This window comes from Thamnophis elegans, chromosome 13 (assembly GCF_009769535.1).
Source record: "Thamnophis elegans isolate rThaEle1 chromosome 13, rThaEle1.pri, whole genome shotgun sequence".
Lineage (NCBI taxonomy): Eukaryota > Metazoa > Chordata > Lepidosauria > Squamata > Colubridae > Thamnophis > Thamnophis elegans.
The window spans coordinates 49,681,755-49,695,811 of record NC_045553.1 but is presented as its reverse complement, the minus strand read 5'-3'; the positions used below and the strand labels follow the sequence as shown (position 1 = coordinate 49,695,811).

The 14,057-nt window shown below is 55.2% G+C and overlaps 1 protein-coding gene across 3 annotated transcripts in view; it reads left to right on the top strand.

The window, feature by feature from the left end:
* Positions 1–10,827: 10,827 nt before the first annotated feature.
* CADM1 (cell adhesion molecule 1) overlaps positions 10,828–14,057 on the top strand; it is a 218,959-nt gene continuing 215,729 nt past the window's right edge. For all 3 annotated transcript variants that reach the window (XM_032229617.1, XM_032229616.1, XM_032229615.1), the window contains exon 1: positions 10,828–11,046. In XM_032229617.1, the coding sequence (XP_032085508.1) occupies positions 10,863–11,046 (184 nt within the window). In that variant the 5' untranslated portion in view covers positions 10,828–10,862. The remainder of the gene's footprint in view (positions 11,047–14,057) is intronic.

Sequence of the window (14,057 nt, the reverse complement as noted above, 5' to 3'; positions counted from 1 at the left end):
ACCACTAGCTTCCTGGCACTCCCCCCCACCTCCTTTTTAAAAAGCGAGGTTGACAAGGATGGAGATGAGGACCTCTGCATGGGAAACTGAAGCCCATCCAGATCTCTGGCCCATTTGTGAGACAAGAATTCCTCCACCGACATGATGCCAGGCAAGAGAGCAAACGGCGTCTCCCCAAGACAGCCTGCCGGACCTATTTATTTAGGGGACTTTGGATATTTAGCACTGGTCATGGTGTTTCCTCCCCCCTCCCCCTCCCAGCAGCCCCCAGAGCAATCCTGGCGCCCCTTTCCTCTCTCCTCATTGTGGAGTTGCCTCTCGTTGGCCATCCAGGTGGTTTTAGAGAAGAGCTGCTGGGGAGTCAGGAGGAAAGTTTCCAAGATGAAGAAGTTAAAAGTAGGGCAAGATGAGATGGGAGAGGAGCCACGGGAGATCAGAGGGCCAACCTCCCATCCACCAGCAGGAAAATTGGTCTTACATTAAAGCCTAGATGTGTTTGATTCTTTTTTCTCTTTGGGGGAAAAGAGGTAAACTAAAATAAAGCCTCTGAAGTTCAGGCAGGAGGTTTTCTTCACCCAAGGAGGAAGCCGCAGCTGAAGTCAGTTCAAACGCAACCAAGGCTTTGGGGGGGTCTCCAAGGTCAGGCACAGCAGGGTAGGGTGGCTGGAGGCCCCCTCTGTTGAAAGCCTTCATCCCACCAGGCAGCCAGGCCTTCCTCGAATGCTGATTTGATGGCACCCTTCCCTCCCCCAGACCCCTTTCCTTGGCTTGACTCCCCCTGACCCTTTTCCTTCTTTGCGCAGGGGAGGTGGGCATGTGGGAAGGGGCTGCGCGGTTCATGCGGAGCCTCCGAAAGGACCGTCAGGCAGGAGAGGAAGAGGCGATGTCTCTGCAGAAGGATTTGACCTTCCTAATCTAATTTGCTTTAAATTTAAAATGATACTCCATTCTCCTATTATAAGGAGCCGTGCCATTGGCTTGTAAAGATTACCATTTCTTATCTTTCCAATTGTAATAAATCCAATTCGAGCGGGCTCTTGATTTGGAATCTGCCACAACAAGACCCAGAGGGCACCGCTCCCTGGATGAGCTCCTGGGGAGGGGCCATGGGGAGGGGGAGGGGGAGGAAGAGAGGCCATTGCCCGTCTTGGTCCTCTGGGCCAGCCGTGAGGGGGATGGAGAGAGGCGGATGCAATGGCCCCTCACTCGCTCGTTATTCAGCCCTAAAAAGATTACCCCGGCAGGGCAGACAGGCTGGCTGCAGTGACGTCTCTCTTCTTGGCTTGGGAATCCATTTGGCTCTCGACCCAGGCAGGGAGGGTGACCCTTCCTGGTCCTTCTTCCTCTCCAGGATCATTGAGTGGCTTGGCTGGCGGGAGACGCAAAGGATGGAGGCCACCGGAGCTGCAGGGGGTGAGTTCTGATGCCTCTCCAAGAAAGACCCCTCTGCTTGGGCCTTGTGTTCAGGTCCTCCACGGGGGGCTTCTGGAGGGGCTCTAGCATTTGAAGAGAAGACAAATTGGGGGGGGGGGAATCTGTCAATTTTGGGCCTGATATAAATCTCCACTTGACCAGAATGGCCTCTAAACATATGGCAAACTGGGTCTGGTGGAAGCACCACCGAACTCCATGGGACTCCAAGGAAGCCTAGTTCTCTTCTAGGACCCGTCCTCTTGTGGGGCTATTTTGTTTTTGGTCTTTTGAGATCCCCTTAAGCGGCATGGAAAACTATTTAGGGCTGCCTTGCTGACCTGTGACCTGGGAATGCTTTCCCTTGAAAGGCTGGGTTAACGCCTGGCTTTGTAAGCCTTGCGGAGCAGCTGAAGACAGAGAGAATCCTTCGTCAGCTGTTCTGAAGAGGGACGACGGGCCCCTGGGCCATTCCTCACCTAAGAGCAACTGGCCGGGCCTTGTGCTGCCCACCCATGGTTCTGGGTGGGTAGCAAATGTTGCAGGTGCCCTTGGACGGGCTGTGGAAGGGGGCTGATAACGCATAGCTTCCACATCTCCCAAGCCAGCCATGCCCTCCTTGCCCACCAGCAACCTCTGCTTCTGAGGAAAAGAAGACCCCCACACACACACAACCCGGGAGGACTTCCAGCGGTTTCCAGCAAAGCTCCATGATTTTCCTTGATGGCTCTCAGCCCTTTTGCTTCCATTGCAGTGACAAGATAGCAGCGTGTTCCGCCTCCCTTTACACGTCGCATCAGAGAGTTTGCCGATCCCGTCTTTGACTAATATGCCACTTAAATTAGGAACAAACATGGTATTCATCACGGGCAAAGTTGCATTACGGTCTGCGTGAAGTTGTCACCGTCGAGGCAGGAGGGGGGCCGTGTCCAGTGAAATCCTGTCGCAGCAGCACGGGCACGCGAGGAAATGAAAGTTTGCCTTCCTCTCTTCCCGCGTTTGAGCAGTCCCTGTCTCTCTTCTTCCCCCATTTGATGACAGGAAAATAGTGAGGCCCACAAAGGCCCAACTTCAGAGCCTCGCGGCGGGAGGAGAACGCCATCCTCGGAGCTCTCCAATTTCTTTCAGAAAAAGCTGTTAAATCCGAACGGCTTTCCCTTGATTATTCCTTTCTCTGGGTTGCTGGAATAAACTCTGAAATTTTCAAACAGGGACAGGAGCTGCGGCCAGACAGTCTTTGAATGGCAGTTGCAGAGCTTAGATGCCACCGAAGGCTTTGAACGTTCAAACGGTTCCTTAGATGAGCAACCGCCTCTTTTCACTTGGCCGAGTGCAGAGGATGTGAGAAACTCCTCCGTCGTGGTGCTCGGGGGGGTGGGTGGGAGGGGAGGAATCCGACTCCCAGAAACTCCGAACCAATTCACCGGTTCCCCAAAGGCACAACCTCAGTTAGGGCAGGAATCCGCCATTTTGGAAGTCTGGAAAGGAAGAGGAGATACCGGAAGGTTCCCCTTGATGTCTTTGGAGAAATCCAGCTGCACAAGGGGGAAACCTTGCGAAGGGGAGGGTCTCTCTCTCTCTTCTAAACGCCAGAGAACACGGAGAGCTCTCCGCTTCATCCTGAGGTTGGGGCAGAATTATGCACCACCATCTGTCTGAATGGCTACTTTGTCATGGAGAGTGCAGGGAGGTCACCTTGGCGAGGAATGCAGAGCGTCTCCGGGCCATCAGCTGTCTAAAATATTTGGGCAGGTTTAACCGCCTGGCTTGGAAGTGACAAATTGGTGTCATAAAGATACAAAGGGAGGCTTGAAGAGCTGCAACACTTGGTCTCCTCGGGACCCCTGGCAGGGAGGAGAGATGCCAAGGTGGCAGGTGGGGCATAGTGGCTGCAACTGCCATGTTTGCTTTCAGGACTCCCTCCTGACCCCTGGCAACAGCCTCCCTTTTCACCAAGGTGCCTCTTGGCAGAGCGCCATCCTCTTCCATGGCAATGATGGACCTCCCCATGCTCACAAACCTTTCCGTGGACATCCTGAAGGGTTCAAATGCAGAAAGGAGGGGAGAAATGGCTCCAGCATTGCAGGCCTGAGAGGCCAGGGACTGTCCATCTCCAGAGTCCAGGCATTTTGACCATCCTTCCGATGGGAAGGTAGAATCTGGGACTTGCTCTGGCTCATGATCACAGAGAGCTGGTGTGCCTCTTCCAGAGTTTAACCACAGCCCTTGACCCATGGCAACATTTAGTTTATGAGACCCAGCAGCAGAATCACCACTGAGGGCATCTGCTAAATGATCTTCTCTGCTAACTTGCTGTAGATCCTCAGGGATGGCTATGCTATGGGTGCCACACAGTGGTGGGATTCAAAATGCTCTACTACTGGTTCTGTGAGCATGGCTTGGTGGGCGTGGCTTGGTGGGTGTGGCAGGGAAGGATATTGCAAAATCCCCATTCCCTCCCCATCAGCTGGGACTCAGGAGGCAGAGAATAGATGGGGCGGGGCCAGCCAGAGGTGGCATTTGCCGGTTCTCCGAACTACTTAAAATTTCCGCTACCGGTTCTCCAGAACTGGTCAGAACCTGCCGAATCCCACCTCTGGTGCTACGGGCTCCAGACAGCCAACTCACCTCCATTTGAAAAGCTCTTCTGCCTGAACCGGGGCAGTGCTGCTTATGATAATGTCTTTGGGGTGCCCCTTGAAGGCCTTATCCAGGGTTTCCCTTGATAAATCCAGGGTCAACGTCTCCTCTTTCTTTAGCCATCTTTTTAATGAGTGTGTTTTTCTACTGATTTACTGTACCATTTTATGGCTGTATTTAAATGATGCTGTAATTGTAAACTGTGAAGGGAAGCAAGCTGTAAACAGAACACCACTAACAAATAAGGTCATTGTGTGGTCCTCATTGTGGCAACTGTTTGCATGCAGTCACCCCTGTCTTCGTTGCCTCCTGTTTGCGTGGTTCAAATTTGACTCTGCAGTTGCCAAAGGCTCAAACATCTCTTATATGTGCAGGCAAGAAGTGGGAGCTGATAACAACGGTGGAAAGACCTGGAGCGTTTCAAGGGAAGACGGGACACAGCATTTGCCTCAGGTAAACGAAAGAGCTACCTGAACTACATCTGGCTGCCCCAGGAGTCCCAAAGGCCTCCGTCGGGCTGACTGTTGAAAATAGAATGGGAAGATTCAAGAGCTCTTAAAAGGTCCCAGCAGACAAAGGTATTTTAAGACCTTTAATCTTCCTGTTTTATTTCTTGTCGTCTAAGAAAACAAATGACAAAATAAAAGTTTTTTGGTCTGCAAATGTATCTATCCGTCTAATCTATCTATCTATCTATCTATCTATCTATCTATCTATCTATCTATCTATCTATCTATCTATCTATCTAATCTATCTAATCTATCTATCTATCTAATCTATCTATCTATCTATCTATCTATCTATCTATCTATCTATCTCTATCTAATCTATCTATCTATCTCTATCTAATCTATCTATCTATCTATCTATCTATCTTATCTATCTATCATCTATCTATCTATCTATCTATCTATCTATCTATCTATCTATCTATCTATCTATCTATCTATCTAATCTATCATCTATCTATCTATCTATCTATCTATCTATCTATCTATCTATCTATCTATCTATCTATCTATCTATCTATCTATCTATCTGAGAGCACCTCCTGCCACATACTTCCCAACGGCCGATAAGATCTCACAGGTTGGGCCTCCTCCGGGTGCTGTCGGCCGGACAATGCCGGCTGGCGACCCCCCGGGGGAGAGCCTTCTCTGTAGCTGCTCTGGCCCTGTGGAATGATCTACCCGTAGAGATCCGGACCCTTTCCACTCTCTCGGCCTTCCGAAAAGCCACCAAAACCTGGCTGTTCTGGCAGGCCTGGGGCTGTTGAACAATGTCCAGCCCCACCTAGACAGAATGGATGGTATGTTGTTTTAAAATTGTATCTTTTTATTCCTAATTTTAACTTGGGCGGCATACAAATTTATTAAATTTCAAATTTCTATCTATCTATCATCTATCTATCTATCTATCTATCTATCTATCTATCTATCTATCTATCTATCCATCCATCCATCCATCCATCCATCCATCCATCCATCAATTATCTCCCCCCCTCTTCTATCTATCTATCTCTTTATCTATCCATCCATCTACCCTCTAATTGACTCTCCAATCTTGTGAACATTGGAATAAAGAAATACGTGAAAACTGCCCATGCTGTTGTCCATTGTCTTGAGAATACCCACAAAATGCCGAGGCTGACTTTGGGCTTATTGCAACGTGCAAACCAGGTTGAGCTCACAAGGGCCCAGTGTGTAGAAGATGCGCACGGCATTGTCCTCAGCGAGAATTGTTGAATGGTCCAGAGGCCTGCAGGCTCAGACTGACATTTTAAGAATGTAGTAAAATGCAGTGTTGTTTTTAGAGCATGCATTTAAACTGCTTTCTAAAAAGGCTCCTTTTCATTTAGCAATTTAAAAGTGTAAGTGTGTGTTACTGCACCTTCGCATCTTGCTAGTTGGCCTTGTTTTCCTCTGAGTTTTTTTCCCCTCCTTGCCAGAATTTCTACGCATCTGCTAGTCTTGCACAGATATTTGGAGGGCAGGACTGCCTAATTTCTGTATCGAAGACCTTTGCACACACCCCCCAGACCCAAACCCCAAAGCAAACGCATTGGACTCATGGATGGATCACACAAGTAAAATGTCTTTTTTTAAAAAATTCTCTTAAAATCAGGTTGAGCAAACGTCAATTGTAAGTTATAAGCTGGAAAAGCACCATCTGGCTCATGAAGTTAGCTGCATTAAAATATGTAGATATTAACCAAGGCCTCCCTGTCTGAAGACTATTCAGCACGTAGTGGCATCTTGAGAGGGAGGGGAAAAAAAACGTGTTACCGTCAGGCAGTTCCTTGTATTCGTAACTTTCTTTTTTATTAAGTAGCTATGGCAACTTGGCACGTTACTCACCCGAGGAGAGTTGCGATAGCATCTTTCCAGTCAGAGATCTGTCCTGCCCTCCGTGTTCTGCTGAAGGCGGCTGCGGGGGAGAGAAGGTGGGCAGAGACGGGCTTCCTCAGCGGTGCTGCTGGCATTTTGCTTTGTGGTTCAAACACCCAACTAGCATCCTGCCCAGAGGACTGGCAAGATGGCCCTCCTTCCCTTCCCTCCCTTCCCCTTCTCCTTCCCTCCCCTTCATTTCCCTTTCCCTCCCTTCCCTTCCCTATTCTACCCTGCCCTACCTGACTGGAGGCTCGGGCATTCAGGGAGCTGAGACTCAAACACCTCACCTGCCCTTTATCTGACCCCAAGAATCAGGGTGTGGCTAGTGGGACCCAGTCAAAAGCACCCAAATCAAAGTTTGCTTTCTTCCTCTTGTAAATTACAGCACAAGGCAACAGACGGGAGATAACAGAGCTGGAAGGGACCTTAGAGGTCTTCAAGTCCAACCCCCTGCTCAAGCAGGAGGCTCTCTGCCATTCCAGCCAAGCAGTCGCTCAATCTCTTCTTAACAGCCTCCAGTGACGGAAGGCCCACAACTCCTGGAGTCAGGGGAGCAGCCTTGTCTAATCTTGGCCAAGGCTCAGCCTGGGGCAGGCGCTCCAGTCCCACCGCCTTTCCTTGGGGGGCTGCTGGGTGTGGGTCCTGCACGCTCTGCCCCCTTTCTGCTTCTTGGCTCTGCATCCCGTCGCATGGGGACGCATCCAGAGAGGTGAATTTATGGCAGCCACCGTTTTGGAGGGTTTTCCTTTTGAGGGTGTTCTTGCTTTCGCCAAAGGCACAAGGCCATCCCTCCACCCAGAACGCTTGAGCAGGAGACGCAAAGAAGACGGCGAGGCCGGTGAACAGGACTCAACAGCTCTCCAAGTAGGGAATGCTGCTGCTCACCCTGCAGCTGGGCAGCCTTGCTGGGGTGAGTGGAGGGCCAGTGGTCTTGATCCTGGGTCCTGCCATTGCATGATCCACTGTTATGCCTGGGTGCTGAGGAGCTGCTGGTGGCCCTGTGTCACAAGGCTGCAGTACAAGCCCAACATCACACAGTTCACACCTGGTGTGCGAGCACAGGAGTGCCTTAGCCAGAACTCTGTTCTCCCTGTGAGTAAAGCAGCAACACACAACTCAGCTGCTTTCCATCACCGTCCGTCAGTCTGGTGGCTGTGAAATCCTACCCTGACAAACTCATCCAGGTGAAGCTTCCCCTCCAAACCGTGCCAAGGACAAGCCCCCCCACCCCAGGCAGGCCAGAAGTTGGGGCTTCCCAAGCGCCACTTTTCCAGAAGCGGGATCTGCCTAGTGCAGGGAGACGCCGAGGGGATTTCTCAGACTTCCATCGTTTGAAACCTTGCCTTCTGTGATCTCCTGGTCACTTAGCGATGGATACGTCGCTGGGGTTCGCTTTAATGGTTGCAATATTGATATTTATTATGCAAATTGGATTCCCTTACATCTGATTGTTCTGCGTCCTCCGAATACTTAAATGATTGTACACCTTTATGCTTAACGTGAGTTGTCCTTCAATTTGATGCTTGAGCAGAAAATGCAGCTGGTCACGGAGAGGAATGAAGGAAGTAATTAAAGGGGAGCAAGAGAGAGAGAGAGAAAACGTGTGTGTGTGTGCGCGCGCTGGACCTTCTTTTCCAAAGCCAAATGAGTTCAGACACGAAATCTTGAAACCTTTGCTTGTTTTCTGTCTCCTGCCGGGAGCTCAGGTGTTTCTCTTGGGGGACATGCTTGGCTTAGTTGCTGACTTGTAACGGCTCCAGCAAGCTTTGATCTTGCGGAGGGCTCCTTGTTCGAGGCTACTTTATCAAAACTACGGGTGAAAGTCAAACCTGCCTTCCTTCCTCGCAGATGGAGTCGGCGCTCACATCCGGAAGGAGGAATTTGACCAAAGAACGGCCTCTTCTTTCAGCAGGAGGGAAGACTCCATCTTTGTTCTGCTGCAATGCAGGTGAGAGGGGAGATGCCCCAGACTCAGGAAGGAGGCAGGCAAAGAGAAGGAGGCAGGCAAAGAGCTGCCCTCAGTCCAATGTCCAGGCATCTTTGCCTAGTTTGACCTCCAGCCTTCCCCCTACAGGCTCGCCCTCCCAGACAGCAACCCCCCCCCCCTTGAATAGTCTCCTTCCAGAGGCCAGGAGAGTCTCCAGCATCTCTCACCCCCCCCCCCCGCCCTGCAGAGAGAGAGAGAGAGGGAGAGCTCCTTTAATCAGGAGATGGATGACCTGGCGGAGGGACACTGCTCTGGGGCTTTTGCCAAAGGGAAAAACTGGGCCAAGCAAAACTCCCGGCCTCGGCTTGGCATGAAGGATGAAAGGGAGGAAATGAAGCAGGAGGGGGGGGGGGGCGAGGGGGAGCCTCAGCTGCCCTCTGCCACAGCACCCACAAGGGGACTCAGCCCTGTGGCACCAGTGGGTTCATCCCCTGGCAGCCCCAAAGGCCAGCGCCCTCTGCAGAGGATGTGAGGGCGATGGCCAAGTCATGCTACGTTTCCGGTGCCTAGTGGAGGAAGGCCTGTCTTTGGAGACAAGCAAGACGCTTGTTCTAAATGACACTTTGGGCCCCTTTAGGGCACTGCCCGGGCATGAGGTGGAGGAGGGGGCCCTCCAGACACCAGTGTGCCCCAGATGCTCTTCGGCTCTCTTTGGAGCCAAAATAGGAAATAGGAGAAGGATTCAGGGCCTCTTGCTGGCTCCCCTGGCTGGGATGCCTTGTTGCTCTTAAAATACCCAAAGAAGGAAGCGGCAGCTTGCAAGAAATTCTTCCAGGGTGGGGATGTGTCAGCCAAGGTGGCTCAGCCTGGAAAGGAAGCCTAGAGAGAGGGGAAGGGCTCCCACGTAATCTGTGGGGCCTGCCAGGTGAGGATACGCGCCACTGTGGTGACCAAGGAAACAGCGGCCTTGTTTTCCTCCATCGCTGGCAACTTCCACCAAGGGCCTGGAAGCACCAGGAGCTCTCTCTCTCTCTCACACACACACACAATCCTGTTGCAGCTGCTTTGCTGTGTTCCCAGCATGGCCAAAGCAGGTACCCCTCTTGGTACACACCAAGCCCTCTTGCTACCTAGGAGGTGGGTGCTTGTCCATCAGGTGGTTGTGTGTCTCTCTCTCCTGCTGTCTGCTCCTTCAGGCCTCATCTGGGCTGCCTGTAAGCGGGAGAGCATTTCCCCTGCGCTCTGTCAGTGGAGCTTTGCAGCTGGCTTGGGACGGACATGGTCCCCCCACTGCAAAGACCCTGAAGATGGTGGCGCCTTCCAGGTACCAGGAGGGGAGCGGAGGAATTGGGCGCCTTGGTGCCACTCCCGGCTGGCACTCAAGGTGAGCTTTCCCACCTCCTGCACAGGGGTGTGTGTGTGTGTCTGTGGGGATGGTTCTCCCCAGAGCTGTTGGGGGGAGGGGGAAGAACCCCACTTCCCCGCGGGGGCCAAAGGGGCTTCTCAGCCTGGAGCCACGGCAGGGAGAGGCTCAGATTCCCGAGGCGTTTAATGCCTAACCGCTTCCTGGTGAGCCAGGTGCCAGTCCAACCCTCGGGCGGCCTCTGTTGCAGCTACTACCAGGCGGAGTCGCGGGCTGCGATTACTCATCCCCTTGGCTGGCGTTGGATGAAAGGCTCCGGCAGCTACGCGCAAACCTGGAGAATGCGAAGAGTTGGCTTCTTAAAGGGGAAGAGCAAGTCCCGGCCTGCGCGGAACAAAAGGCACCAGCGGGGCTTCAGGGGTGCAAAGGGGGAGGGATCCGGAGACGGGAGGGCAGGAGTGGCTGCCCGGCCTTAACCCGGGGTTTGTGTGGGGGGTCTCCAGCCCAAGCCCCATCCGACCCGCAGCCGGGCAAGGAGCGCCCGCCTCTCCGCTCTCCGGGCAGATCCCGCCAAGCCCCGCCGGCTCAGGATCGGGAGGGAAACGGCGAGGCGCTTCTCCCTCCCGCACAGCAGCGCCAGGCGGGTCTCTTCCTCGGCCGGGGCGCCCGCTGGACCCCGCCGCGGTTGCTGCTGCTTCTCCCCCGCCAGCGGCTCCAGCGTCGGACGCAGCCCTTCCGTTGCACGCGCATCTCCCGGGCGCTGCGCCCGCGGGCACCGGGCTGGCGGCGGAGAGAGAGAGATGGGGGGGGGGTGTCGGAGCGACCCCCGCTTTTCAGAGCCGATTCCTGCAGCGGCCGCTCCCATCATCCCCAGCCGCGCCGGGAGCGATGGGGCCGCCAGTCCGAGCGCTGCGGAGGCGGGCGGGCGCTCATTTGCGTACGGGGCGTGGCCGAGCGGTGGCGCCCCGCCCCTGGCGGCCATTGGCTGGTGGGCGCGGGCGGGGCGAGCGCGGGGCGCGCTGGCTGGCCGGCGCCGAGGCCCCGCCCCGTGACGTCGCGCGTCTCGTGAGGCGCCGGCTCGCTGGCGCGGCGGGTTCGGGCGGCGCTGCCAGAGCCGAGCAGGTGCCCGAGGATGGCGAGCCGCAGCCGGACGAGCGCGCCGCAGAGCAGGCGGCCGCAGCCCCACCAGCAGCCCCACCGGCAGCCGCCGCCGCCGCAGCAACACCAACCCCGGCCCGCCCCGCCGCCGCCCCCGCCGCCCGCCCTGGTGGTGCTCCTGCTGGTCGCCGCCGCCGCCGCCTCCCTTCTGCCCACAGGTAGGAGCGCCAGTGCCGGAGCCGCCGCGGAGCATGGGCCGCGCAGTCCCCGCAGGGGCTCCCCGCGGGGGTCTCTCGGGGCCGCTCCGGCTGCCGCCACAGGTGGGAGCTGCGCGGGGCCCCCGAGGGAGAAGCAACGCCGACACCCCCCCCCCCCACGACCCCCGCTGCAGCCCCGCCGCGGAGACCCTCCGAGCAGAGCCGCCCGGGCAAAGGGAAGGGGCCGCCGCCGTTGCCATGGAAGCGCTGCGGGCGCCCCGCTTCCCCCTCCGGGCTCCGGGCGGCGACTCGCCCTGCGGGGTGTCCCCCCCTCCCCCCGCCCGCCTCTCCCTCCCTCCGCCTCCAGCGCTGCGGCGGGAACTTCGGGCCGCTTCCCGGGGGGCTCCGGGAGGCCGCGGGGCTCGATCCGGGCGGGGGGCAGCAGCGCGCGATAAGGAGGCTGCGGAGATGCCGCCCGCGGCCCCCCCCCCCCCCCGCTGTGTCCCCGGGAGCAGCTCCGCAGGCAGCGCAGCCCCTGGGCCGAGTCCTGCGGGGGGGGGACGTGCCCCCCGGAGCCCCCTGGGGAAGTGGGGGGAGGGGAGAGCGGAGGGCTCCTTTCTGCCGCCCCCTCCCCCCCCTAAGGCCGCCTTGTATTGAGAGCTACGCGGGGGGTGGGGAGGGTCGCGGGCCCTGCCGGAGCCCCTCGCCCGCTTTGCCCGGGGCAGCTTTGTCGGGGACGAGCAGCCGCGCCGTTGAGCGGCCCTTTGCGCGGAGAGCGGCGGGAAAGGGGAACCGGGCAGCTCCGCCGGGAACAAAGAGCGGCATTCACGGGGCGGGCGGGGGGGGGGAGGCAGGTTGCCCGGACTTTATCAAGTTCTGCAGAAGGGCCCTCGGGAGGGCAGCCTCGCGGGTTGCGCCACCTTCCCTGGCAACGGCGCCTCTTCCATCCAGGCTGGCACTGCGGCTGCCGGGGTCCCTAGGCTGACTCTTCCGGGCATGTAAGCGCCCTCAGCCCCTCGTGCCGGAGGGTTCCCTTGGCGCTTTGGGTGGCTGAGGGGAAAGAGGCGTCCTTGGAGAATGGATGGAGATGGGGGGGGGGGGTCTTCCGATCGATCGTGGCCTGGGGAGGGAGGACGGGGCTGCTGGAGCGGGGGAGGCGGCTGCCCGCAGTGCCAGACACCCGGCATGCCTCGACTCCAATTCTGCCATCCCCTTCACCCTTTCCGGAGGATCCCCCCACCGCTGCGGGACCGATTCTGCTGGAGGGACTGGGCTAGATCGGTGGGGGTTGTGCACTCCGGACAAGGTTTTCGGTCTTGTCCAGTCTTGCTTGGCCCCGAGGAGCATTTAGGCATTAAACTGTGTCTTTTTTTGAAGGGGGCGGGTATTGGGATGACTGCCGATTCTCTCATCTGGACATGGATATCTGGTATTCTCCCCTGTCCGTATTGAAAGCCCATCGGACTAGTAACGTGAATTCCCCTTGTTGCATGTTGTAAATCAGCCCAGTCCTCTTTTTGGTGAAATCTGGTCAAGGCAACAACCTCCAGGCTGAGCTTAAGCAGCCCCCTCCCTCTTTCAAGGCAATCTGGGAAAGGGGAGTTGGGACTTTGGCCGCCTCCCTGAGATCATCCATCCCGGCTTAGAAGGGCCCGAGCCTTGGGATCCCTTGAAGGAGTCTTCGGAGGAATAAAAAGGATTTTAATGGGTGCAGAGCAAATGGGGCCGGTTCTTTCCCTGGGCATTTATCATCTGGAATGTTTGACAGGGAGAGGCAGCTGAGCAAGGAAGCTTTTTGAGCTTGTTAAGCCTCAAAGGAGCAAGGAAATATTTGCCAAATCAAAAGTAATTCTTATTTTAGGGATGCTCTCCCTCTTTAAGGTGGTCAGGAAACAGATCTTGCAAGGGGATCGGAGCCCGCTTCATTGTTGGAGGGTCGAATACCCCAATCTCGAAAGATGGCTGGGGGGGCTCTTTGCCCCCATTATATTCCAGGCAGGGCTTCCCGTGCCCCCCCCCGCCTTTCCCGAGGCTAAGATAGTTTCCATTGTCCCTTATCTGCCAAACCTTGTGTATCTTTGCCATATTTATTTCTCTTTTCCTGACTGATACAGTGTATTTGTCTTTGTTTTTCCTTAACCGATACAGCCTGCACCTAGCTGTTGCTGCTGGTAATACTGCTTAAATGTGTTAGTAAGAATTTGAGATATTCTGGTTTCTTCATTCCTGGGCTGGAAGAGGCTTCAGATGTTTTGGGCCCTGTCCCTGCAGGAATGTTGCAAGATTCTGCACTGGGCAGGCTCCTCCGTGTCATTTGTGAGTCAGAGGCCTTCCTGAGAAGGAAACCGCTCTTGTGTTTAATAGACATTTGGGGTACGTGGTGTCCTTGGGCCCCTAGGATTGTTTCTCCCAGTGTCTCGGAGGGCTTCTCAAGGCAGTGGGTCTGCCTTCTCTTTGGTTAATGTGGGTCTTGGAAGCTACCTCTGGAAAGGCGGAATTCTTGAAACCATCTCCCACGATGAGATATGGTAATCAGGGGTGTGTTATTGAGCATGTAGCAATTGTAGCAGAAACCCAATTCTTGCTGGGGTCATTGTAACGGAGCTAGGTAATATTAAAACCTGGTTTTAAAAAAGCTGATGCTTTAATCTATGCGTCCCTATGGTGCCTTTCATCTGGAGATCACTCTTGCTTTACAGTTAATTAAGCTTAGAAGCTGGAAAAAGGGCCAAGATTCTAAGAGTCATTGAAATCTGGTCTTCAGGCTGTGAAGAGAGAGTGGATATTGTACTGCAACCCCCCCCCCCTCCTCAAAACAACATCAGCACAGCAAGGTTGCAGCGCGAACAGACTCTGCTGTGATTGGATCTTGTGGGGTATTTGGGGCCCAGAGCTGGGTGGCCCTGTGGAAGCATCACTATCAGGGTTCCTGCCTAGGTAGGTGGCCGTGTGGTTAGGATCCCATCTTCCCAGGGGAGCCCTTGGTAAAGTAGATTGTTTGGTTCTTTAAATAACATAAACAATAATAAATA